Raw genomic sequence first — 25,719 nt, forward strand, 5'->3', positions numbered from 1 at the left:
AGCAACACGATATACACGAATAAGTTAAATGTCAACTGAAAGCAGGGAACTTGCCTTCTTATTCAGTTTCTTTTCTTTTTTTCTTTCTTTCTTTTTTTGTCCACGAATTCTATTGAGGAATTTGAAGCTTAAATATATTAAACGATAATTATGCCTGTTGTGGTGTATAGTTGCGAAACATGGTCGCTTAATCTGAGGGAATACCGCAGACTGATAGTATTTGAGAATAAACTGCTGATACGAATATTTGGATTCAAGAGGTACGGGAATAAGGAATGGCGGAAACTTTATACCAAGGAATTGAGTAATTTATATTGTTTACCAAACATTGTTAGGGTTTCCAAGTCTATACTAGAAAGTTCAGGTCGGCAGGTCATGTAACCAGAATGAAACACTTTCAAAATTTTTACTGGAAATTCAATTAGAAACGACCATTAGGAAGACCTAGGCGCAAATGAGAGGATAATATTAAGATAGATCTCGCAGAAATAGGAGTACAAAGCAGAAGCTTTCGCCAGTTAGCTAATGGTAGAAGTCAATGGAAAATTTTTGTGAATATGGCATTGAACCTCCGGGTTCCATAGGCCATAAAGTTAGTTAGATACCATTGTTTCAAGCACAATGTCTTATGTTTATTGCTTTGTATTTACAGATTGGAAGTCGTAGAGTAATTCAATATGCTGCAATTCTGATGATAATTCAAGGCATTATAAGCAAATTTGGAGCTGTATTCATAATCATACCAGAGCCTGTTGTGGGAGGAATGTTTTGTGTTATGTTCGGAATGATATGTGCGTTTGGTAAGTTAGTGTATTCTAATTACCTATCCAAGCAATTTAGCTGTCACAAATATTAAGATTTACTCTACAAGATATTGTATTTTCTACAGACCCTAATTATATAAGGAGGTTACAGTAAATACTGCTTGTTAACCATACCAGGTATCTTGGAAAGTATAGTATTATTTATCAATGTAGTCTATCTACTTCTCAATGTAAGTAATCCATCGTTTCTAAAACTTCGCACATTAAAGCAGAAAACTTTCAATTTTGAATTTGCAGCTAATTCATTCACGACTTCTTTAATGTGCTCATAAAAAAAACTTTTGACTGTTACGATACTTCTTTAAATAGTCAATAAAATTATAGCCCGACGAAATGAGGTTGGGCGAATAGATGGACATGGAAAACATTATAACCAATCCCACAGAGAGTCAAATTTGACAATCGAGTCATATTGGAGCTATCTATTTTTTGTGCCACTTCATGGTGTCTTGTTCTGATTATAGGATTCAAATATCATCCCGGTGGAAGCTCATGTGGTTCGGATTTCACGTTAATCAGTAGGTCCACGTCTCATATAGCCTCGCTGCTGAACGGGACGTAAAACTCAAAATCACCTCACCTCACCTCAAATATCATCCCAAAAACTCAGAATATACTTCGTTGTTTAGTTTTCATCACTCATGCTTTTAATATTTGAGAATATAACCATGATAATAGAGCCACCAAAATGGTCTAAAGGTTCGTTTTTTCACAAGTCTAATTTGGAATAGCGTGTCAAATTTGGTGATAAATTGTGGTGCTGGTATTTACTTGATTCTTGCTTTTAATTTCTTGTTGAAGGTGTTGAGCATATATTGGTTTTGCCTATTACTTCATCATTTTATATTCCTAATTCAAGACGGGATACCTGATCCAACACTCACATGCAATAATCGGGTCAGTTCTTGACAGCATGTCCCTCTTGACGAGTAATCCTCCCTGCGACATCAACGATCTGGGCCATTTCAGCAATATTAGATGAATTCAGCACTTACAGTGCCTCATGCGAATTTAACACCTCCACTCATATATTTGCTTACTTGATTTGCAAGCATTATCGTATGATCTTTTGAAATGAATGAGTTTTCCCACTGTTATTTGTAGTGAAGAAACAGGTAACTCTTCCTTAGGACAACCTTTAGTAAGGCCATCGCTCTTAATCAGATGTCAGGGAACTACCTGTGCGGCATTAGTTACTACAGAAAACAACGTATCTGTTTCATATATTTTTTAAAAAAAATAGACAGCCAACTACAGCAAGAATAGTCTACTCGTATAATGTTAAACCAACTATTGCAAGTATATACTTTTTAATTAGCTTTGCAGGTTATTTGTTGTAACTCTGACGGCAGTCAAACTTTATGAAGACTGAAAATATTAGATTTCCATTTCGATATGAGTATCTAGATATATTCAGATTTTGTTATTGCTTTATTATTATTTTTATTATTATTATTATTATTATTATTATTATTATTTATTAGTTATTTACTAACACCACTTTTGGAACAATGGTTTACATCTGATTGGTTAATACATTTTTCTATTTCACTTTCTGTACTTGATTTCTTACTTGTATCCAGACCAACCACCGCTATGACTAAACCAAGAGAACATGCTGTATCTCACACATAGATTTATACAATATATTTTAGATATTGTATTTTAGAATCGGCTTCAAATCATTTTTGATGTACTTCACATTTCCTTTGTAGAAAGAAGAGGGGAAACTTTATCTTACGTAAAATACATACACCAGAATATATAAAGTAGTTTTGGAATTGCCAACAGTGCAGTAGTCGAATTTAGGTATATCTCAATATTATAAATCTTATTTTTTAATTTTATTTATTTATTTATTTATTTATTTATTTATTGGAAAAGTGTTATATTTAGCTTCTTAATTTACTACGGATATGCTGTATCGGCTCATGACGACCCAGAAAGCCCATGAAGAAATACATTGAAGAACAACTTTCTGAGTTATTTTTCTTACATTCCTTCAGATAAGGGTACTGCTGAGAATACATAGGGTCAGCTAAGCGTTCAACTGTGGTGTAAAGGCTCCGTAGCTTGATTCTCATGTTTAATAAGAGTTTGTAATTATTAATTAATAAGCTTTTTTTTTTTTTTTTAAAAAAAAAAAGTTTCTCGGTTTTCATACATCCTACTAATGCACATACTATTCTTCATTCACATGTAGGCTACTTATTATCTATAAATAGCATACTTACAATCCGATTTACTGAGGATTTCATTTCAGAGTATTGAAATAAAACATCTGCATTTTATTTGTCTTAAATTTATTAAACATAAAACTCTGCAGTACATTAATTATATTTTAAATATTTTCTTCTGATATTCGCAGGTTTGTCAAATTTACAATATGTGGACTTGAACTCACCAAGAAATCTATATATTCTTGGTTTCTCCTTGTTTTTTGGATTGGTAAGTGATGTTAAAATCGAAACTCATATATATCTTCATCAGGGAAGGATCCTCTCTTAACTTTGAAAGTGTATAATGTGGAAGGCAATTTCACAACAGTACTTATGACTAATGAAATAAAATAATGACATGTTACCAATACAGGCTGAAATGAAATCCTTGAGTTTTACGTCCCACGGTTATTATGCCGGTTAGGCTAAAGGAGATGGTGATTATGAGAAATGGATGAAATGGTTTAATGAGGAAAGTGGGAGGAAACGGCAGAACAGCGAGAAAACCCATGAGCACCGTGTTTGTCCACCACAAAGTCCACACAGCCTGAACTGGGATCGAACCAGGGACCCAAGCACCGGAGGTGGACGCTCTACCATTGAGCCACCGCACCCCCTCCAATACAGGATGACTCTGAAATCTTGAAACAATTGTAGAACTATTGCAGTACTAGAACTATTATCTTTACATAAATTATGTATTAATACACAATTTATTACACAATATTTTTACACAATATATTAGATAAAGGAAAGAAATCAGAGCAAAAGAGAAGAAATAGAAGAAAGTCTGAGCATTTTTACAAGAGAATTCACAATGAAGGAAATGAAAGTGTGGGAGGAAAGGTTCAGAAGAAACGAAGAAGAGAGATTAAGAGAGAAAGGTAAAAGAATAGGCTGGAAACAAGAAGAGACAATAGATGAGAAAAGAGTGGTAATCATAGGAGATATTGAGATTACTGAAGAAGAGAAGCAGTTTTTAAGTCTAGGATATAAATTCAGAGTAGCAAAAGAGGAGGTTGATAAGGAAGAAGCTGTTTATGGAATAGAGGAAGCATTTCACGAAATAAAAGATGAAGAAGATAGGAACCGAATTCGGAGGAAACCTGTAAATATAGTAAATAACAAATCAAGAAGACAAAGAGGCAATCTCACTGACAAAGAGAAAATGGGAATGAAAAGGATAAGAACGAGAAAGGACATAGTAGTGGAACAGGCAGACAAAGGAGGAGTTATAGTTGTTATGGATAAAGTATGGTATGAAGAAAAACTTGGAGATCTGAAAGACGAGACTTATGAAGATGTCGCGGAAAAAGGACAAGAAGAAGAGATAAAGAGAAAAATTATAGAGGACTGCAAAAAGCAAGGGTTCAAGAGGTTAGTGAGAGAAGAAGGAAAGCTACCTAGAATGAAAGGATTTCCAAAAATCCACAAAGAAGTAGTGAAGTTGAGGCCGGTGCTTAACTGCAGGAATAATATGTTAGAACTGCTGGAGAAAAAGCTTAAGAGGATAGCCGAGGCAGTGAGAGAAGGACAAGAAAGTAGGAGAGTAGAGAATACGCAAGAGGTTAAGAGGATGATAGATAAATTAGGAAGAAGAAATGAGAGCACAGTGCTATTTAGCCTGGATGTTAAGAGTATATTCCCGAGCCTTAAGAGAGAAGAAATATTGAGAATAATAGAAGAGGAAATGGGTGAAAAGAGAATAGAAAATTGGGACAGTAAGAAGGTAAGAAGAGGATTAGAGGCATTGTGGGAGAATGGATACTGCATAATCAGAGACAGGATTGTTAAAATGAAGGAAGGACTTAATATAGGATCTTGTTTGAGTCCAGTACTCTCAGATATAATAATGAATCGATGGGAGAAGGAGACGATAGAAAGAGGAGGAGAAAGACTGCTTCTTTTTTGCCGTTATGTGGACGACTGTTTAGGAATATGGAAGGGGACGAAAAGGCAGCTGGAGAAATTCATAAGGGACGTAGAAGATGAAAAGAAAGGGATTAGACTCGAACATGAAATAGAAGTAGATAAGGAGATAAACTATTTAGATATGAAAATAAAGAAGTCGGAAGGAGGAGAGTTTATTACATCATGGTACCAAAAAGAGTGTGCAGCAGGAGTGTATTGCCACAAACGAAGTGATGTGGATGAGGGTACAAAGAAGAATTTCATAAAAGACATGGAAGAAAGAATAGGAGACCTAAACACAAATGAAGAACAGAGGAAAACAGATTTAAAGAAGTTCTGGACACAACTAAGGAGAAATGGATACAACGAAGAGGATAGGGTCACAAGAAACATAGCAAGAGAGAGAAAGAAAGAGGAAGACGGCAAGAACAAAAAATGGTTTGGAATAGAAAGCCTAGGCAAAGAAACAGAGAAGATAAAGAGAATGCTTCGGAAAGCAGGAATTAGGACGTACAGGAAAGGAGGAAGCAGAATAATTGAACTAGTCAGAAGAACAAAGAAAAAAGCAATAGCGGACAAAGATCAGAGGGGAGTAATATATAGAGTAAGATGCGCGGAGTGTAACAAAATTTACATAGGAGAAACAAAAAAGAAAATGCAAGAAAGGATTAAACAGCACCAGGATGATGTAAGATTGAAAAGGGACAACAATGCAATATACAAGCATCAGAAAGAGACTAACCACAGGATAGGGTGGGAAGGAGCAGAGGTCATAGAAGTAGAGAATAGAACTTTGGTAAGAAAATGGAAAGAAGCCAGGGAGATTATGAAGGCAGGAGACAAGGTGATGAACTGGAATGCAGGATTCTCGATAAATAAGGAGTGGGAGAGGATTCTGCTTAAAGAAGAAGAAATGAAAAGGAAGAAGAAAGAAAGAGAGAGAAAAATAATAAGGATAATTAGAGGACAGAACGCATCCAGCGGAAAAATGTAAACTTTTAATTGGACACGTGTGCAGCTAAAAAATGAAAGTGAAAGCCACACAAGTGTTACTTTTTAATGAAGGGGCGGAGCCTAATTAAAAGTTGATCTCCGGACAGTATATATAAGTGATGACCAACTCCCAGCAGCCAGAAGGAGTGGAAGTCTGATGAAGACACAGTTATTGTGTTGAAACTGTTACGTGATACTGATTTTTTACATATTATCACATAGCCTTGATCAGTGTGTTATTGTGTATTAGTACAAAATGGAAACAAGGCCTGATAGAATAGTTAAATTATGTATTATATGCAAAGTATCATTTTCAAAGAATTTCTTCAAACGTTTCACTACATTTCTTCTAACTATCTTCAACAAGTGAGCATTTTATTCTCAGTCAACTAAATATCTAGTCTATACATACTATGAGTTAATTCTTAAATTACTATTTATTTTAAATCTCACAGAATCTAGATACCACGTAAAATTCCGGTGAACTTTTCTGGTGTATTGTTGTTCATTCCCGAAGGCTTGTTAAAGCATGGTTGTCAGGGTTGCTACTGATTAGCACCACTTGTCCAAATGTATTTCATTTACTGGTTTAGACACTGAACACTCTATCCGGTTCTGTTTTGAACAAGGCTTGCATAACAAATTTTTAACATAAATAGAAAAACGTTACTTAATTGTCATTTTATGAGTATATGTTAGGGATCCTTGGACTGGAAGCAATTGAGTAAGTATTATTTGTTGTTGATTTCTTGAATACGCTTGATAATGATATTCACCAAATTCTGTGCAAATAGCACTGTATTCACTGAACTAAAGGGTAATGTTTAAAATTCATTTAATTATTTTCTAAATGAAAGAAATAGTTACTGGACCTTGTGCCAAAGAATGAAATGGTGAACCATTGTCATCTATCTGTAAGTAAAATGCAAATAGCGTTTTCTCATCCACTTGTCTTTCCGTTATCTATAAATGATCGTTGGTGCTTACGTAAAATTGTTGTATATACGTACGTAATATACGTAATTGATATGTGAACTAGTAATAATAAGGAATAACTTCTGCTGATAAACTGAACGACAGAAAGCAGTTAACTACCAACATGATGAGAACACTTCTCAAAAAAGGCTTCCATAATACAATTTATCATATACATAACTAAAGATTACAAAAAAGTCTTTAAAGTGTAAATTAATAACATAATTCATTGGACACTCATAGACTTTCTCAACAATATAGGCACTTAATTGTATTTGCTTGTATTTGTTACTCACAATATAGCTTTTGGAAAATTTTTTGGAGTTTTCTCCTTTCAATTTTAGTTTTGTGCTTTACATCCCACATTCTGCCCTTTAGATCTCTCATTTCCATCTTTATGCTCTCTGTCACAGTTTCCTGCTCTCATTCTTAACAACCCACACAGATAGAACAAGGATCGAACAAGAAACTTGTCGATGATAAAAAGCAGTGGTGAAGACTTAGTGTAGTTGATGGGTTCGCAGATACGCTACTCATGGATGTATGATAACTCATACGCTGCCAATAGTTGTTTTACTCCATTCATTGCGTCTCATCCTCTCTCCTTATTTGAGCTACCTGTTCTACGTCATATATCCAAAAGTCGAAAATGATTGAGTTAGACTAAAGGAAATGATGACAAATGAATGATGAGATGACACTATGTAACAGACATTCCCTGAGGGAAGTCGAATCTGCAACAGCGGGCCTTGAGCTGGCATCAAAAAATTGTAAAGAGATTTTAGAGCCTCCAGGATACTAATTTTGCTATGTATAATTGTTATGTTACAGCATACTAATTCATGTAAGCTACATATACAGTGTATAATAATGAAAATTCAAAGCAAAACCAGGATACAGATTTTTTCTATAACTAATACACAAAATATAGTTAAAGTATTTATAGTCAATCATTCAATAATCTTACAATATATGGAAATACGAGGGTCACCGCAAAAGTCATGGCAACTACTTGTTTTTACGAAAATGTAAAAGAAGGAAGAAATTCCGAAATATGAAATAGAAGGTTAGTACATGTGTGTATATACATTATATGTAGCGAATTGAATGAACACCATCAAGATTTAGCACGACAAAAAGAGTACAACGTATCTTTCAACTCATACTTGGTTTACCTCGAATTAAAACAGTTCAAATCATTATAAGAACAAACGTTATGTCCAGAAGGCATCTACAGTCTTTCGAAGTAGTCTCCCAAAGAATTCACCAGATAACAGTGTCATGACGCAACATTAACAGTGTGTGTCTAGAATCGTCACGTGCGATAAGGATGGAAAGTAATCGATCAACTACCATAATCCCCAGATTTATCACCTTGCGATTTCGACCACATAGCAAGACTAAAGGAGTCATTACGTGAAACACACTTTCGAACATATGAAAACATTGTCACAGTATGAGCCATGAAACCAAAAGATTCACTTATGGTGAGGCCACGGGTATTCGGCGCCTTTCACATCATTGGCAACGTGTGGTGGATTTTTTGGATGACTGAGTGACTACTTCGAACGACTGTAGATGTCACTAGTATGTGTTTCTGGATCCTATGCATAATTGTAATTGCACTTGCAATGGTTTGTCACGTTACAATTAGCGGCAAAACACGTATGAAAGGAACTATTTGAAACGAACAAACTAGTCGTTTTTTACGTGCAATATCCTGATGGTGATATCTATGTTCATCCAACTTCCAACATGTAACTTCCAAATTTCTTGCTTAGTTTCCATTTTCATATATATAGAGTGAATCAAAAGTCTGGACACGGTAGAATAACTCGAGAACTTAACTTCGGATCGAAAAACCAAAAAACACGTGTTTAGTAATATTAAAAGAACTATCTGATGAAACCAAACTCGACCCTCTAGACCCACCCCCTAGGGGCTGGGAGGGTCAACTTTGAAATTTCATATGGAAACCCTAATTTTTGATTGCAGATTTGGATTCTACGGCCCAAACTATGTGAAGTTTCATCAACACTTTTCCGTCGATGCATAATATGGCGCTATAATCGGCGAAAGTAAATTAACTGTTTGGTGTGAAAAAGAAAGACATTTTGCTGTTAGACCGAGAATCGTTACCAACAGATCCGTCGCCGTTAAAGACCTGTCACTTATAAACGAATCATTCAGGTAAACGTCGCTTTAACATGTGAATGAACGAACGAGCAATGCTATTCCAATGTTGCAATCCCATGTCATGTATCACTAAACTTGTTATAAATCACACATCCATACATTGCATGTGAGAAGAGAAAACAATAATGAAACGAATAACACACACACAGGTATCATTTCTTGTGCAAGTGCTCCTTTATAATGCCGAAATTACAGGTTACGCCTATAACCTTCGTCATGTCTATGCCGAACGGAAGTTCGATCAATGTACTTAAGAGGCCTCTATGCTACGAAATTAAGGTGGTATCATACATACGTATTGAAATGTGCACTCTGTTCACACAATGCTCTTTAGTGGTAACTCCTTTAGTTTTGAAATTATATTGGAACGACAGAATCAAATCTTGTCTAGGGTTCGATGTGATCAATTTGTTGATGACACATTATAGACATTTAAAAATTAAAGGATGAAAGGATTAAAAATAAAAAGAAAAAATACTACTACAGACTACTACTCTTTACAGACTACTACTACTACCACTACTACTGCTATTAGTACTACTACTATTACTACTACTACTACTACTACTAATGCTACAATTACTACTACTACTACTACTACTACTACTACTACAGCTACTACTAGTTCTAGTACTACTACAACTACTAGTAGTAGTACTACTACTACTATTACTACTACTACTACTTGCAGATAATAATATACTATAGTAATAATAATAATAATAATAATAATAATAAGAAGAAGAAGAAGAAGAAGAAGAAGAGAAAGAAGAAAAAGAAAGAATTCCATAATGATTTCACCCATCGAAAACTATGCGAGACCGCGAGCAGTCTCATGAGACTACTCGCACAAGTCAGGCGAAACGATGGCGAAAATCTTCATGATACCGTCGCTTCGGGGGACGACGTCGTGCCACTGCTGGGCCAAAGACAACTGTCTGTCTCATAGCTGCCGTTCCTGAACAGCGGCGGGGCCGTCACGGTGTCCGCTGCCAAGCCTACAAATAGGCAGCCGACTTTGAACCAGCACTAGCTCATCCTTTTCGCTGCTACCACCCAATAACCGACGACGGTCGGACGAACTTCGTCGGCAATTGTTCATGGGGGAAGTCTCGGTTCTAAATCCTAATAGAGGTTTGGATCCCACTTTCAACTGTAGGTCCCGTCTCTCGCGTCCCATTTTCTTTTGTTTTTGGATCACATGTATACTTATTTCACCATGTCCACAGCATTGAAGCTAATTAAAGTTCATATAGGAAGTTCTCCTGATTTCGCCATTACAGCGCCACGTCACACAGCGACAACGATGTTTCGACTAAATCTTATACAGGTTTGTGCGCAGAATCCAACTCTGCAATAAGAAATAAAAGCTTCCATTTCAAATGTTTCAGCTAACCCCACCTAGCTGTAGGATGCGGTATCATGTTTGGTACCCTTGAATAACTTTGTTGATCCGACGCATATTTCTCAAAATACTGCACCGTGTACAAATGGTCGGAGCTAATATCAAGCTCATGAACGAAGAGCAGAGCATCTAATTTCGCCGATTACAGCGCTATATCACACATCGACGAAAAAGTTGAGATTATACCTTACATTATTTGGGATGTAGTCTCCGAATCTTCAATAAAACATTGGAGTTTCCATTTGAAAAATCAATGTCCCCCCCGCTCGTTTCCAGAAGGTTGGGGGTAGAGTGTTGCGTTTGATATCATCGGATGGTTTCTTGAAACATATTAAATACGTGTTTGTTTTTTTTTCGCTTTTTTGATCAGAAGTGTATTTCTCCCGTTACTCTACCGTGGCCAAACTTTTGGTTCACCCGTTATTTCAAACATAAATTAGCTTGACAGTTATAGGCTATTTTTGATAAGTTTACACCATTCGAACATTTGCACGTTATAGGGCCAATTCTACACTATCCTGATATATTTTAATCGTCAGATAAGATAACACTGGTCGCAGTGGTCATGTGTTATTTTGTGTAAGATGAGATCTACTACCGCGACAAGGTTGGATCGTTCCGATAATTTATCTTTATCAGAGAATGGTACAATCGACCCTAATGAATGTCATATTTTAGCGATTAGAAAACAGTTTTATCAATACATTTTTATTTCAGACACAGAAGTCAAAAAACACCATAGTGCAATAAGCAGATACTTCAATAACTATACTTTTCTTTAATTTTCCATTTACTTTTAATTGTTTTATTTTTTGTCCTCTACTCGCCGCTTTTAAATTTTCTGGTTTGCAACACTGATACTGCCCGAAGCCTGAATGAAGAAGGTGTGCCTTTCTCTGTGTCTTCTGTCTGTGTGTAGTGTGCTTCTATCCAGTGACGAGAAGGAACAGAGAAGTGAACCAGTAACACTGAACGAGAACAGAGGTCGGAAATACTACCAAGCTCATGAACGAAATGGGAGTACTTAGGGGCCATTTATTTTCTCCAATTACTGCGCCATGTTATTCATCAACGGAAAAGTGTTGATGAAACTTCACATAGTTTGGGCAGTAGAATCCAAATCTGCAATCAAAAATTGGGGATTCTATTTGAAATTTCAAAGTTGACCCCACCCCAACCCCCAGGGGGTGGGTCTAGAGGGTCGAGTTTGGTTTTGTCAGATAGTTTTTTTAATATTACCAAACTTTTGATTCACTCTGTATATAAGTGATAATACTCTATCAAGAATAAAATCTCTATGGAAATACTTTTAATATTATCCTCAAGTTCTGTTTGGAACGAGCGTAGTAGTTTAAAATTTATTCGCTAGGTGACAGAGTGATTAGTTCCAAGATGTCTTCCTGTGGTGCAGAGAGAGCATTTTGCGTTTGTCGGTCTGTTGTTAGTGCTCAACGCGAGTTCCGCACAAAACTTCATAAACCACCATCATCATCCACCATCAAAGAACTCCATACGTAAGTGGTATGACAAATTCAACAGAACCGGATGCGTAAACATTTAAAGATGTATCCGTATCGAGTGCAGTTGTTACAACACTTAACACCTAATGATCACACGTGTCGCAAGACTTTTTGTGAGTCATTTCAAGAGTTGTGCAGGGTTGATGATGATTTTGGGGGCAAACTTTGTTTCAGTAATGAGGCTACGTTCCATGAGACAGGAAGATTGAATAAACAAAATGTTCGCATTTGGGGAACTAAGAAGCCACGCCAAATCTGTGAAATTGTGCGTGATTCACTGAAGACGAATGTGTTTTGTGCAATTTCATCTTCAAAAGTTTATGGTCCGTACTTCTCTGATGAAGGAACTGTGACTGAACAAACATTTGTACAAATGCTTACTACGTGGCTTATGCCACAGCTCGAACATGACAGTGCAAACTTCATCTATCAATTGGATGGAGCTCCATGTCACTTTCATCACAATGTCAGAAATTTCCTCAACAACAGACTGCCACACCGCTATATTGGGCGGTCAGGTAATAATGATCATCAGCTTCTACGTTGGCCACCCAGATCACCGGACTTAACTCCCTGCGATTTTTTCTATAGGGACATCTAGAAGACGTTGTCTACAAACACCCTTTACCCTTTACAACAAACTGCCGCGCGTTACTATGAGGGCAGCACATGTCACGAGTGGTTTGCTCGTTGCAAGAGCAGGTTGGCGTTTCCAAGCGTGGCTGACTGAAGAGACCACACACAGTTTAGCCCGAGGCTACCAAAGCTTTTGTGTCTATTCTTGGAAGAGCGAGTCGCTCAATTTCCTGGAAATCTACGTAGGTTACAAGGCTTTGGCGGACATTGTGATTTTCAGTTCGTTGTTGATTGTCGTATCGTTGTCAAGTCACAGAGCGGTGAAGCCGTCGTTCCCTGGAGCTCTGTTGAAATACGTACATGAGATTACATGTACCGCGAACTCGGGTGTGATAGTATACTTACTATGTGATAGTGGTTCTCACAAGCTAGTATGTGAGATGTATCAAGCAGTGGAATAGAAACAGTGCAATTTAGTTAAATTATCAACTCTTCATTGTTTAGAATTTACTTTACCAAATTTTTACTATCATACACCTGAACTGTGGCTATGCTGGCCATGCCTTTGCAAGCTTAAAAGTATATCTGCGAAATTAATTTTCATATAGTGCGGTGGCACTACATTGACATTCTTGACATGGAATGCTATAATAAATCTCAACAGGTCTCATCCGAGAGCTAGTGGTCTGTCTCAGTCAACGACAGGGCCCTCCTGAACTTTTTACCAAGGAGATTATCAAACTTTGTAAACATTTGTGCTGACTAAGTTCTGTGTCAGCTTTTGACATGATTTCGACGTCTTCTATTTGATTACGTCATCACCTTCCAGGGACAGTGTGATTCCCATTAACATGATAACTTCAGAAGTAGGTGCATCCTGCGTGTGATTACCGTCACAAAAACCTTTCAAGTCCCTCCAAGTGAGCAGAGACTATCTAAGAAGTGGACATTATGTCATCACATCAACAGCATGGAACTGTGTGAAATTTTCGCAATTGATTTTTAATTTGATTTTTTTAAATATATGTTCTCTACTCCTCGCCTCTATACAGAGACAGTCAGAGACAATAAACTCATAACAATGAGGAGAATTTGTCTGTATGCTTAACAGTTTACCATTTGGGAGGTCAGACAGATCTCCAGAGTGTATTATATAATCGGTGTTCAAGTGTAAAGATATATATATATATATATATATATATATATATATATATATATATATATATATATATATAGCAGTGTGTTATGGTGCACCAGTGAAATTAATTCTCAAATAATCAAGTGTTATATTAAATGAGATCTGTGCATGTGTACATCAGTCATCTGGCTATTCGAGCTGGATAATAAATCTTCTACCAGTAGCGAGAGGGTTTCTGTTTTCCTGTGTGGTGAGTACCCTATAGCTAATTCTGATGTTTTCTTTCAGGATGAAGAGTTAAGGAAACATTTTTAATCCTTACTCTAGTATTTCTGACCACTTTCCTGAATGGGGCCCAGGAAAGCTTCACGCCCAGAGAACCAAAGAGACCCAGCTATGAGTGTAAAGGGTACATAACAGGCTGCTACCTGTATGTTTGAGTTATTTTTTTTTTTAACCTTATTAAATTTGCAATACCTTTTACAAGTAGCTGCTGAGACCATAGCTGTGGTCACCAAAAATCCCTGAGATATATTATGAAATTAAAACCCTGAGATATTATTTTGTTTTAACTTTTACTCATGCTCATAAAGGTAACAAGTGTGGCAGTGGCGGCTCCAACAGGAGGTCACCTTTGACGCTCCAAGTAGGGATTTACATGTAAGAGCATTTCATTAGTATTTTCATTAATATTTACATAAATTTGAATATCCCTCGTCACTCCACCACCTTGTAACAGTAAGTGGTGTTGTATTTCTACTATCCGCTTACACAGGGTAACAAAGGGGGCCCACATAGAACATTTATGATGCACTTTTTTCATTTTGTTATCACAAAAACTTGGAGAGTTTTAGCATTTAACTGTAAGATTTGAAGCTATTTGGAAAATTAATAAAAAGGTTTTAAGAAGTTGTAATCGTTCACATCATTTTGAATCACGCTGTATATATATATATATATATATATATATATATATATATATATATATATATATATATAAGTTGCAATGACTTTTGCGCTGACCCTTGTATCAAATGCATTGACAATTCTCCTCAAATTTTAACTACAGGTGCAAACTACTTATAACGAAAGCATAATACAAAATTGAAATACATTTGTTAGAACTCGATTCATCATAGTATCCTAACTTTATGTATATATATATATATAACTTTTAATAAGTTACGTTACTTCGTGTGGTGATCGTGAACCAACGATACACATAACCAATTTGCTCAACAGAGGAAAACAAATAATTAAAAATAGTGGTGTCAATAACGGCCCTGAAAACCCTCCGGACAGTTGTTGATGCCCTGCCTATCACCCTCAACTTTAAGAACCCCGTCAAGTTATGAATCAAGATTTTCTTAAGCTTGATTTTAGTTTCGAGGGGAGGAGAGGATGAAGCTAGTAGGTCGCCACTGGTTAAGTCCTGAAATTAACATTTGCAAGCAGAAAGCACTTACGTGAACAGTCGGCTACTCATGCAAGAGAACGCCACATTAGCCAAACACTTCCGTGTGACATCTAAATGTCAAGATTCTCTTAAAAATGTAACTATAACCTAAAGTTGTTAGAATTTAATCAACTAACACTTATTTTACCATACTATCCAGAAGAGAGATTTTAGACACTGTAAAATTGTGTTGAAATTTTCTTTTAAAAGTTTAATATTATTACGTATCTGTCTAGTTATTTAAATCGCACATTTTATGTTACCATTAGTGACAAAAGTAGGTTTAGACTTACATTAACCCCTTACCGCATGCCGTGCCATATATGGCACATACCTTTATTTTCACTTTAGCTTTTTTGTGATTTATCAAAGGCATCAAATAACTGTTTTGTCTGCTGTGTGAGATAAGAGATGTTGCGTGAATAAGAAATTTTGGTGTCATCTGGCATGTTCTTTGTGAGTTGTCAGTGTGTCATGTATGGCACTTACTTATTTCTCGTCGGAATTAAGTGAAAAATCTAAAATTCAAGTTTCAATTCATTTTTCAAGTTCCCATATGAGGATTTCGCTGAAAGAAAAAAATCATGCAGAATGGGGCTAAAAGATATTACTAATTATTGATAATAGTTCTGAAGATTGAAAACGTGTACATGCTTATGTATATAGGGTGATATTACAAATTAATAATTTGGTAATTTTAGGTATTATCAAAATGGATGTCAGTACACCCACATGCAATAAATACAGGAAGCCATATTCTTGACAGCATTCTAACGGTACTCTTAAGTACCAGCATACTAGTAGGTGGAGTCAGCGGTTGTGTCCTCGACAATCTTATTCCAGGTATAGTGTTTATGATCCAGTTTTATTCCAATTTTGAATTTTGTAAGAATATCTTGACATTGTTACATTTTATTTTTGTACTTGTAGATAAATTTGATACTTCATACCCAGTGGCGTATTTAGGGAGGTGGGGTTCCGGGCTTAACCCCCCCCCCCCGAAATCTTACTTACTATAGTAAAGTATATGAAATATCTTGCAGAATTTTCACATTTTCAGGCAAAGCTCCCCCGAAAGTTGGTAAAGCCCTCCCCGAAACAAAATCGTAAATACGCCACTGTTCATACCCTCAGTTTGACTGACAACTAGTCGGGAGTTGACACAGTGCCACATTAAACAGTATTATGCGCTCTCGGACAATGTACTGAGACCTTTACGACCAGTCACAGGAATATAATGTAAACGGGTCTAAATATATTTAAGGTGGCACTGTGACACTGGTGACTGCAATATGAACTCAGGAATATTAAATCAGAAACGAAGTCCATTTATAACTCAAGAACGTTGCAGCAAATATTATTCTATAGTTTAGTATAATCTCGTGAGTCTAATTATGCAAATGGTTCTTCTATACAAACCTGTATATTCTTGTAAACATACTTTAATTATCTGTTTTAATTCCAAAGGTACAAGGGAGGAGAGAGGAATGATACAATGGGAGAACCAGATAAAAGTGGACACTCTTACAGATGAAAAGGAACTGGAAGCTCAAAGACAAACGTTTGATTTTCCTTTTGGCATGAGTCTGCTGAGGAAGTAAGTATTCAATAAGATACGAAAGTAACCATACAGATTAATTTACGCCAGCAACTTTCCTTTTTCTTTTAGATAAAAATCACATTTTCTTAAAATTAATGCTTCTATATTCCAAACTTTTATTATTATTATTATTATTATTATTATTATTATTATTATTATTATTATTATTATTATTATTATTATTATTATTATTATTATTATCTTTTCTTAACATGAGGGGCTCGTGAAACACTCTACTTTTAAATGATCTACTCGTTTTCGAAACTTCCTTTCTTCCCCTTAGAGTATGCGAAAAAAAAAAATCTAAGTAACCCATGGTCTCTTCCCTACAGTTAACGTGGAAGTTTTACCATGCCAGCGGGTAGATTTGTACAAAGTATAAACAGTTTTATGTATCTAAATACAAATTTTTAAATGTAATCTTTCAAACTATGATGAAGGAGTAAATAGACTGAAGAACTTTCTTCTTCTTTCTTGGCCTGCTTCCTTATTCCTAAACTAGCTGAAATGCCCGTTCTTCGCACGAGGAGAATAGGTTTCCTCAAAGTATTAGAACCTTCTTTTCCTCACTTAGGACACGCATTCCATTAAAAGTGTAATGATAAAAATACGTAATGTCACCCCATTTTCTTCCAAACTCACCCCTCCCACTTATCGCCTCCATGCTGATGGGGGAGGTTGTAAACTTCAAACGGCATCGGGAAGTGCCACTTTTCATCTCGACTACCTCGAGAACTATGAATTACATACTAGTATAAGTCAATTTTGATTATTTTTAAACGTCATTCCTTTGCATCCACCACATGCTGACAGTCTTAAATGACATGGAGAGTGTCCCTATTCAACTCAGAAACCTCCAAAACTACTAGTGGGACACTAATATCGGTCGTTTTCGATTAATTTTATATGTCATACATTACCACCTTTCACATTTCTATTCCACTGGGCGATGGATTTGAACTTAAATGACATTGGGGATGCCACTATTCATCTCAGAGACCTTGAAAACTAAGGATTAGACACTAATATCTGTCATTTTTGATTATTCCTACATGTTACCCCTTTCCTTCCACCAGCACTTGTTAACCCATGCCGATAGGGAGTGAATTAAACGGCGGTCCCGGTTTCGATTCCTGATGGGACACTCGGTCGAAAAAATCAGCCATCTTAAGTGAGGTTTTGCTGGGCTTTTCTCATTCATAACAGGCACATGCCGGGATGGTACTTAATATATAAGTCTCAAGCCGCTTCTTTCCCTCCTGAATCCTTTCTTCTTTCCGTTTCCTCGGATAGTGTGATCGCTGAGAAACGTAATCCCTCATACGAGAGGGGTAACATGGAAATAGATGTCGAAAGCCCAGAACTCTAATTCCTAAATTCTAAATGCTAAATTAAACGGCATTTTTATTAGTCACACCTTTCCACTCCCCTTCTCATCTCCTATAATGAAAATGTGATAAAAACCTAAGTTAGGCCATGGTCTGCTCAGCGTACCAAATCACCAAATTCAGTGCAGCTGTCTAGGAGAAGTTGGTATCAAACATTCTTGCATTTTATTTGTATTTATATAGAAAATACAGGGTGTCCAATATAAAATGCAACCCGGAGTTTGGGATAGTAGAACTTTTGAATCTGAAGCGATAGGCTACACAAATAATGATTATGCCAAATTAAAGCATTGTTTATAGATATATTTTTAAACAAGGAAGGAATGATTAAAGAGCACGAGGAGTCACACACTGCTGCGAGATGTAACCGAAGGTGTAAATCTCTTTTTTTTTTTTTTTTTTTTTTTTTTTACAAATCACGTAAATTGACATAACTCATACGTATAGATGTTTTGTCGTCAATTTTCAGTTTGTTTAGTTGTAGTAGTTTGGAAACCATAGAGCAGAAAAAAGAATTTTTCATTTCCACCGATAACCAATCGGATGAGGCCTCTGAAAGTGGGAACTAGGGAAATCGTAGTTTTCATAATTTAACACTGAATTGGCAACACGGCTGATGTTTCAGTGCATCAAAAGATGTGTTAAGGATCTGTTTACATAATGAAATTTCTGAAAACAATGAAAAAAAACTTTGAAATTATCATGATAAAACTTTTACTTACACTCACCCGGCAACACTGAAATGAGTTATCAGTTGTAAAGCAAATGCTGGAAGTGCCCCTGTTTTGATTAAACACTGATTCACACGTTTCACCTTGTTGGCAGCAACTTTACGAAGAGTAGAAGTGTTAATGTTCTAAATGGCACTGCGAATGTTCGTTTCCAGGTCTTGTATAGTTCAAGAATATTTCTTGTATACCTTTTGCTTTAAATAGCCCCACGGAAATGAGTATTAGTGTTGCTGCATGTAAGTAAAAGTTTTATCATGATAATTTCAAAGTTTCTTTTTCGTTGTTTTTAGAAATTGCATGATGTAGACAGATTTTTAACACGCCTTTTGATGCACTGAAACATTTGCAGTGTTGCCAATCCAGAGTGTTAATTTACTAAAACTACGATTTCCCTACCCTTTACAGAGGCCCGATCCGATCGTTATCGGTGGAAATGAAAAATTCTTTTTTCTGCTCCATGATTTCCAAGCTACTCGACCTAACCAAATTGAAAATTAACGACAGAACATCTATACGAGTGACTTTTGAGACAATTTACGTGTTTTGTAAAAAAAAGAAAAAGAAAGAAAGAATGAAAAAGATTTATACCTTCGGTTACAACTGGCAACACTGGGTGGTTTCACTGTACTTTAATCGTTGCTTCCTAGTTTAAAAATATATGCATGAACATAGCTTCATTTTGGTGTAACCATTATTTGTATATCGCTTCAGGTTCAAAAGTTGTACTATCCCAAACTCCTGGTTGCATTGTATATTGGACATCCTGTTTAATTCCCTCCTGTAGAAGGAAAATTTTACAGAAACACCGGGACACGAGTCCGTTTGTTTTTAGTGAAGAACTTATATACCGAATTTCAATTTCCTAATTTGATAAGATCTTGAGATAGTCAATTTATCGCATAAATTATGATGTCACACTCCTGCTCCCCATTATACATTTTAATCAAATTATATAACATGATGCAAAACTCAATCCGAGGTTGTTGATAACTGTATCCAATAATTTATTTCAAACTGTTCAGACGTTTTCCCGTGATTCGATCACACACATGATGACTTTCTCTTTTGTATAATCAGTGGCGAAGGGTGGTAAGAGGCCCTGAGGCCCGGCCTACCCATTTACTTTCAGAAATTATAATTTATAATTAATTCATTTTCCTTGCACAGAATGCATGATATTTTCTAAGTTGAAAAAAAATGTTCGATAAAGAAATCGTGGTTGGCACCACTGCTGGGAGGCTCACCGAGCAGTGTCTCAGAGAAGGCAGAAGAACTACCGCCAAGCTACTCAGAAAATCCCGCGAGAGAACATGTTGGAAATGACGTTTTCTTCACCCGCGTATAACCTGCGAAAGAGACCGGCCTCAGCGTTTATCGACTTTTGTTTCTACCTACTAATTTCTCTCGAGACCTTCGATTTCGATTCGATATATCAAACAAATAAAGAGCAAGATAACGTGGGCTCCATTCCGTTCCAACTTTGCTTAATTTTTCGGACTCTAACGCAACGCAAAAACTGGAACAAGAAATTCTAAAGGCGCTACGCCTATTATCGCAAACTAATGCTCTTTCTAATGAATTCATTAGAAAGAGTGTGTGTTTTTGAGATATTATGAGTGATTTTTTTCTTACGTTTGCAAAAGTGAATGAGAGAAAATGTCAGTAAGTGGAGAATATGAATATACGTAATATAATTGCTATTAAAGAACCTTCTATGTCAGTGGTCTTTTGAAAATTAATGTGTTATTAAGGAACGAAGACTAACGCCTATGTTGAAAATAGAACAAACAGAGGGCAAGAGAGTTTTGCATGCATTGGTACAATATATATATATATATATATATATATATATATATATATATATATATATATATATATATATATGTGTGTGTGTGTGTGTGTGTGTGTGTGTGTGTGTAGTTGTTGAAATAAAGAGCAGCGTATGGAAATATTTAAGACTGATTCTGTTTTTAAAGGGGAATTAAATGACACACAAAATATCTTAATTGAATGCGTGCCATGTGTTTTGAACAATATAATTAAAGACAAAATTTTACAAGCAGTTTTTGTTTCAGCATATGTTTCTTGTGAAGCGCAGATAATGCGATAATCCCCTTTCCCACCCGATCACGCCAATTAAAGCAATTAAATTGCATTATGGCGAATTAAGATCAGCTATGAGTCACATACGTCAATTTCATTATGAAAATTGAGGTCCGGATCGAATAAGTGCTGTCGATGAACTACAATTGCATTAAATTTATGTGAATTCGTCTTCTTGTATTTCTGTAGTAAAATGTTTACGTCTAATCTGTTTCATTTTACTATTATTATTATTATTATTATTATTATTATTATTATCGTTATTATTATTTTTAGTAGTAGTAGAACATTGGGCCTACCCTCTTGAAACTATCACCCTTCGCCACTGTGTATAATAGACAACATAACTAAATATCTTCACTCCGAAATTTCCTAGTCTCCCTGTTCCTCGTAATGCCTTTGAAAAACAGCCAAAAGATTTGTCAAGTTCTCGAACACTGTTATCCTGAAGAAGAAAAAATTAACACTTTCAGACATATGATTTCCAGAAATATTGGAGCAAGTGAATTATCCAATGGACAATTTCAGTAGACGGTATTCCGATGTTACTGTTTCACTAGTAATTACTATGTGTGCGATAAATCTTCAAAATACTTGGAACTTGTACGCTACTATGAATGATCAGAAAGTAAGATTACAAATCCTGCAGTGAAACGTGTATATAGTATTTCATACAACCAATGCAGCCAACACATAGTATATACCTTGGATTATTTTTCGACATAGTCTCCATATAGGTTGAAGCACTTGTCGCATCATGGGATGAGATTGAAGATTCCCTTCTGATAAAAATCCTGTCCTTGCGTGTTCAGCCACGTTGCCACGAAGTGTTTCGTCTCCGTCTAAAGCCAAGCCATGGCTTCGTAGGTGCTCCTTCAAGTGCGGAGACAGGTGAAAGTCACTTCGAGGGAGTTCCGGGCTGTAGGGAGGGTGGTCAATAATGTCTCAGTGAAACTTATTCAACAGCGTGGTGATCTTCTGGTGACGTTTTCTCTACCAGATGCAAACATGCGACACCATTCTGCGACATGCTGACTAGAAATTACGGTTTCTCCGTACCTCTACCAGCTGCCCGTGAATTTCAGCCGCGGTTACGTGTTTCGTCCACAGAAATCGAACAACTGAGTGGACTTTACGAGACCAGTTTTCCAAACGAGTCGCCGTTTGTGTTTATCTACAACTAGTGCCGTAGATGACGGGTGCCTGAAACTCTGCACAGTTGCCAACTCCATGCATAAAAATTACCTCAAAACTCCTAATTCTTCTATAACAGATGGAACTTCAGATATATCGGCCTTATAACCTTAGTTTCTAATCCTCTCTCGTACATCATTTGAAGTTCTTTCTATCACCGTTCAAACGTCCATCGTTTAGCTAGGTTAACTGCTCTTATTGTTATTATTCTATTTATATAGGACAACTATCTAAGTACGTCAAGCTTATTCCTAATATAAACAATCACCCTAAAAGCTATCGCTATCACTTGATGCTCATGCTAATAGGTGTCGCTAGCGTTCAGGCTATTCGCCGATTTAAAAATACTGTGACGATTGAATTGTAACTTAATTATATTGTTACAGTTTATCTCAATATAGCACAAGAGGCTAATGTTTGTGTAACTGCATTTGATTGATGGGCAATAAATAAATAAATAAATAAATTCGTTAAACGTAAACAATTTGGACTTTTAATTAAGCATGTTTTTAACCTATAATGTACACTGGGCCTAACGTTCGGTGCAGCAACTAGTACTCACAATACTGTAAGTACTGTGCTTTTTAAGTTATTTTCCGTACTTAATACTTAAAAAATCTTCGTACGTGGTGTGCATAAATAGGCATAAATTATTATTAATGATTACAACCTTGACGGTGTATTTATATTAAAACATTATCAACTCGTTATTTTTTTTCAGATGTCGTTTTACGAAGTACGTACCATTTCTACCCACCTACGAGCCTGGAGAAATTCAACTTTGCAACAAAAAGTCCAAATAATATATACACTGGATCAACAAATTTCATTGGCAGTGGCCACCATCAAGAATGGAAAGGTTCACTGCCATGCTGCAGGCACGGGCTATTCTGCAGCGAAACTCCATGTTATGACGATCTTGTGAATGAGAAGTCATCGGAAATACGATTTTAGGTCTTCGTGATAATTAAGTCATCAGCGAAGCAATAAGGTAGCTGGAATAGATACAAAATTGAAAGGAATATGCCACTGGCGGAGTCCACTATACGTCTATGATCTTCGCAGCGGCGTCATTTCATATTTTGCTTGGAAATGGGAGGCAGTTGTGCCATTCCTGAATAATTTTTGGGAAGCCATTCAGAATTATCAGACATCATCTAACAATCATTAATGTGGATTTTAATAAGAATACAGAGGCTCAACCAAATTTCAGGGGGCTCAACCCCTCTCGGCCCGCCTGTGCGGAGGAGGAAGATTCTCCACCGATATAAGTGGAGTTTCAAGTTTCTTTCAGTATATTATTACAGTATTGATAACATAATTGTCAAACGCAAAGAGGGACAATTGTACCCCTGTCCTCCCCAAATTAGGGCCTTGGCTTTCAGCTAAGTAGCGTTAAAATAACTTCGCAAATTGAAACACTTTACCACTCTCTGCGAGTAGGGAACAAACAGGAAGGCCTACAAATAATTCAGAAGGGGGAAAAGCGAAGTAACTAGTGAAACAACTGCACATGCAAAGGTATATTGGTGGAACTGTAAGTTCTTCATAATACCACAAAGTAGTCATGGTTCCCTGCTTAGCAATCTGTAGTACCCTCCAAAATTCTAGAGTTCTGAATCTCCGTCACATACGCACAACATCCAGCGAATCTCATATGCTAAGCGCACAATTAAGACTCATATCGTTAAATTAGGCTTAGGAGGATACCGATTCAAGTGTGACACGAAATTGTGAACGAAGTGTTTTTGTGTACAATTAAACGCATTAGAGGGAAAACCCACGATCTCAACGGTTCCGGAAATATAGAGGAATAAGGGGAAGGCTTGCGCTCCGATATTTTGCGAATTTTTGAATATGTAGCGATAGTACAAGTAAAAGAGAATTTTAAAAATGAAGAATTCCTTCATCCACGAAACTGTAGCAATACACCGTACATCGCCTTAGACATAAGGGTTACAAAACCGAAGAGTCCATAAAAATTCTAGGTGAGGAATGTTTTGGAGGGGGAAGGCGAAAATACCAGAGTTCCATTGTAGCCTAAAATAGTCGTATAAGATGTCTATGTGCAGGTTTCTTGGTATACTGAATCTTGTAAAAACATCATCAATCAAATAGGATCAAAATTTAAAAAATGGTGGCCATCCGAACTTTCCAATCATTTATAATTTCTTCAATTTTTAACCGATCGGAACTGTGTGTGATGTATAGTATGTAAGGCCTACAGGTTTTCGTTTTTTAAGTGGAATATACTATTTTTGTTTATTGATTCATACCTTGCGTTTTAATATACGTATGCCACACAACTACACACTGTCGTACTTACGTTTGCAACAATATGTGTTTATGTTTCATATTATTTGATTTGTTTTTCTATAGCGCTTTTGCATAGAATGTGACCTTTTTCACATAATAACGTCTCTGTTCCTTTGACAATATAATTAATACATTTTCATATCGTCTTTTCTCTTTTTCTATGAACTAAAGGTACCGTATAATATATTAGCAAGTAATAATATACAATTTTGTTCTTCGTGTCACTGGCATTTATTATTCCTCATAGCCCTTCTTTTTCCTGCCCTGGGTAAAAGCTACGCTACTCACCTCAACATTCAACACCACTTTTATTCATTCTGGTGCACCTTTCTTAACATTTAAATGCAATTTTGAGACATATTCACTCCCAACACAACCGAAAATCCATAAAATATCAGAGCGTCATCTTTCCCGTTATCCCTCTATATCTCCGAAATGGTTGAGATCAAGGATTTTTCGCCCTAATGGGTTTAATTATACACAAAAACACTTCGTTTGCGCATAAACTCGTCCACAATTTCGTGTCACACTTGGATCAGTTTCCTCGTTAGTTATATCGCCTATCATGCGCCTAAGGTGATCCAATACATAAATGTGCTGTGATGTTATTTCCGTTTGATTTATCACATCTCTCTGCAAAATCAATTATTATTTCTCGTTTCCTTGTCTCTCCGGTACCCTGCGCCCTCCTTGCAGATTTTTCACGTGAGAGCCACTGTTTTAGGGCGAACATAAGGAGAGCGAAGCTAAGAAACAAATCACAAATGTGCGCACATCCGATGCTGTAGCTCCGTTGCATATTCCTTTCAGTCTTGTACCTCATTTAGTCAAGAAGAATATAGATAATAAATGAATAATAATGTTCTGATTTATTTTAAACTATTTTCTACAAAATAATTAGACTTTTCACCTTGTTTACCTTTGCAGAACAAATTAGAGCGTTATTATATAATAGAAAACATTTATACTATATTATCTAGGCAATCTAAACCATCTTAGAATAAACTCTGATAAAGACACTAAAGAGGATCACGCGACACGCACATTTCTGAACGATTAAGAATATCTAAACCTTTTCGCCTAGATGCGTATATAAACCCGTGTCTTTTAAACGATTTGAGTTTTAGGTATTAGTGTTACGCTAAACGAACATTTGTGCGTGAATGGGATATGG

General features: G+C 36.2%; 1 protein-coding gene across 1 annotated transcript in view; it reads left to right on the top strand.

Moving 5' to 3' along the window:
• LOC145669302 (solute carrier family 23 member 1-like) overlaps positions 1 to 24,495 on the top strand; it is a 62,584-nt gene extending 38,089 nt beyond the window's left edge. Inside the window, exons 8-12 of the mRNA XM_081737614.1 lie at positions 653 to 800; positions 3,193 to 3,272; positions 15,915 to 16,056; positions 16,681 to 16,810; positions 22,951 to 24,495. Coding sequence (XP_081593740.1) covers positions 653 to 800; positions 3,193 to 3,272; positions 15,915 to 16,056; positions 16,681 to 16,810; positions 22,951 to 23,032 — 582 coding nt within the window. The 3' untranslated portion in view covers positions 23,033 to 24,495. The remainder of the gene's footprint in view (positions 1 to 652; positions 801 to 3,192; positions 3,273 to 15,914; positions 16,057 to 16,680; positions 16,811 to 22,950) is intronic.
• The last annotated feature ends 1,224 nt before the right edge of the window (positions 24,496 to 25,719 follow it).

This window comes from Thermobia domestica, chromosome 13 (genome assembly GCF_964235325.1).
Source record: "Thermobia domestica chromosome 13, izTheDome1.hap1.1, whole genome shotgun sequence".
Classification (NCBI taxonomy): Eukaryota; Metazoa; Arthropoda; class Insecta; order Zygentoma; family Lepismatidae; genus Thermobia; species Thermobia domestica.